General features: G+C 39.6%; 1 protein-coding gene across 1 annotated transcript in view; it reads right to left on the reverse strand.

Moving 5' to 3' along the window:
- Positions 1-1,453, reverse strand: part of Il17a (interleukin 17A) — a 2,968-nt gene extending 1,515 nt beyond the window's left edge. Inside the window, exons 1-2 of the mRNA XM_034521928.2 lie at positions 1,427-1,453; positions 90-301 (exon numbers count right to left, since the gene is read on the reverse strand). Coding sequence (XP_034377819.1) covers positions 90-301; positions 1,427-1,453 — 239 coding nt within the window. The remainder of the gene's footprint in view (positions 1-89; positions 302-1,426) is intronic.

A 1,453-nucleotide genomic window follows, 5' to 3' on the forward strand; every position in this document is an offset into this window, starting at 1 on the left:
TAGGTCTCTGAGGATTCTGAGAGGAAAAAAAAAAAAAAGAAGTGTTCAGGGCCTGTGTGATGCATCAGAGAATAGAAGTTCTTACGTACTGGAGAGTCCATGGTGAGGTGGAACGGTTGAGGTAGTCTGAGGACCTTCTGGAGCTCACTTTCGGGCTAATGGAGTTAAGGACTTGCAGGTTGACCTTCACATTCTGCAGGAAGTTCTTGGCCTCAGTGTTTGGACATGCTGAACTCTGAGGGATGAGTACTGCTGCCTTCACTGTAGCCTCCAGGCTCAGTAGTAGCAACAGCATCAGACACTAGAAAGGAGAAATAAGGTGATGGGGTTTGGATTAGTATATATATATATTTTTTTTTTCTGACAAATTCGTTATGATGAGTACATAGCTAACTGCAGGAAATGTACAACAGTCTGGGAAGATCTCTCTCCTACCATGTAAGTAATTTTAAATTTAAAAACTTATAAGATGGCCAAAATCCTGCTAAAAACGTAGAATTTATCTTATTTTTAACCAGTTTCCCACATTCTTTCTGTGACTGAGGACAGACACGTGATGCCTTAGACAGCAGTGGTCTTTGTAAAAAATGTCAGCTCATGCCATCTCATCAGCCCGCCAGCTCATGAGTCAATGGAACGCTAAATGACCTCAATTTTCTTGTCCTTATGCAGTAGCGTTCTTAGTCACTCCTTCTGTAAACCTTGTGCACAGTCAAATATGTACCTAGGAGGAGAGGACTGGAGAGAACCTACCTGTTGTCAGCACTCATGTTAGAATTAGAATTAGAAACAGTATGTGTATACCATCTATCCTCCAGATAAAAACTGAACCTCCCTTATATTTTCTTAGGTATATTTTTCTGGTTCTAAATTTAGCACACACTGATTCTATAATGAAAATCGAATTTCAGAACATACTTTTAAAGTTAAGTTTATATTTTAAAAAATATAAATCTTTATTCAGAAGGAGACTTATACATGTATCTAATTAGAATCAAATGGGTTGCATGTCCTCAGACTTTGGTATAAAATGATAGAGCAAAAACTGCTCCCAAGGCTTTCAAATCTGCAGGAACAGCAACCCACTTTATTCTGGATTAAAGAAAAAAGGACATGAGAGAATTATGTCAAGTCCTTTGCACTCAGAAGAATAGACTTTCTCATTGCGTAGCATCATGTGACATTTCTTACGTGGGTTAGTTTCATCACAGCTACCTTTCAGTTTTAACCTTATCTTCCTGACTGATGCTTATCAGATCTTGAAAATGCTGTGCAATGATTTAGGCATCTACCAAAGGTTTCATTTCCCGTTCTACATGTACCGATTCGTGGACCCCAACAGTTGGAGTCCACGAATTGAAACCAGGAGCAGCAATGCAACCTGGTCTCAATCAACAAGCGCCTTGTACATTAGTGCAGGACTCACCAGAGATGAAGTTCTCCCAGGACTCAT

Source organism: Arvicanthis niloticus, chromosome 17 (genome assembly GCF_011762505.2).
Source record: "Arvicanthis niloticus isolate mArvNil1 chromosome 17, mArvNil1.pat.X, whole genome shotgun sequence".
In the NCBI taxonomy this organism is placed as follows: Eukaryota; Metazoa; Chordata; class Mammalia; order Rodentia; family Muridae; genus Arvicanthis; species Arvicanthis niloticus.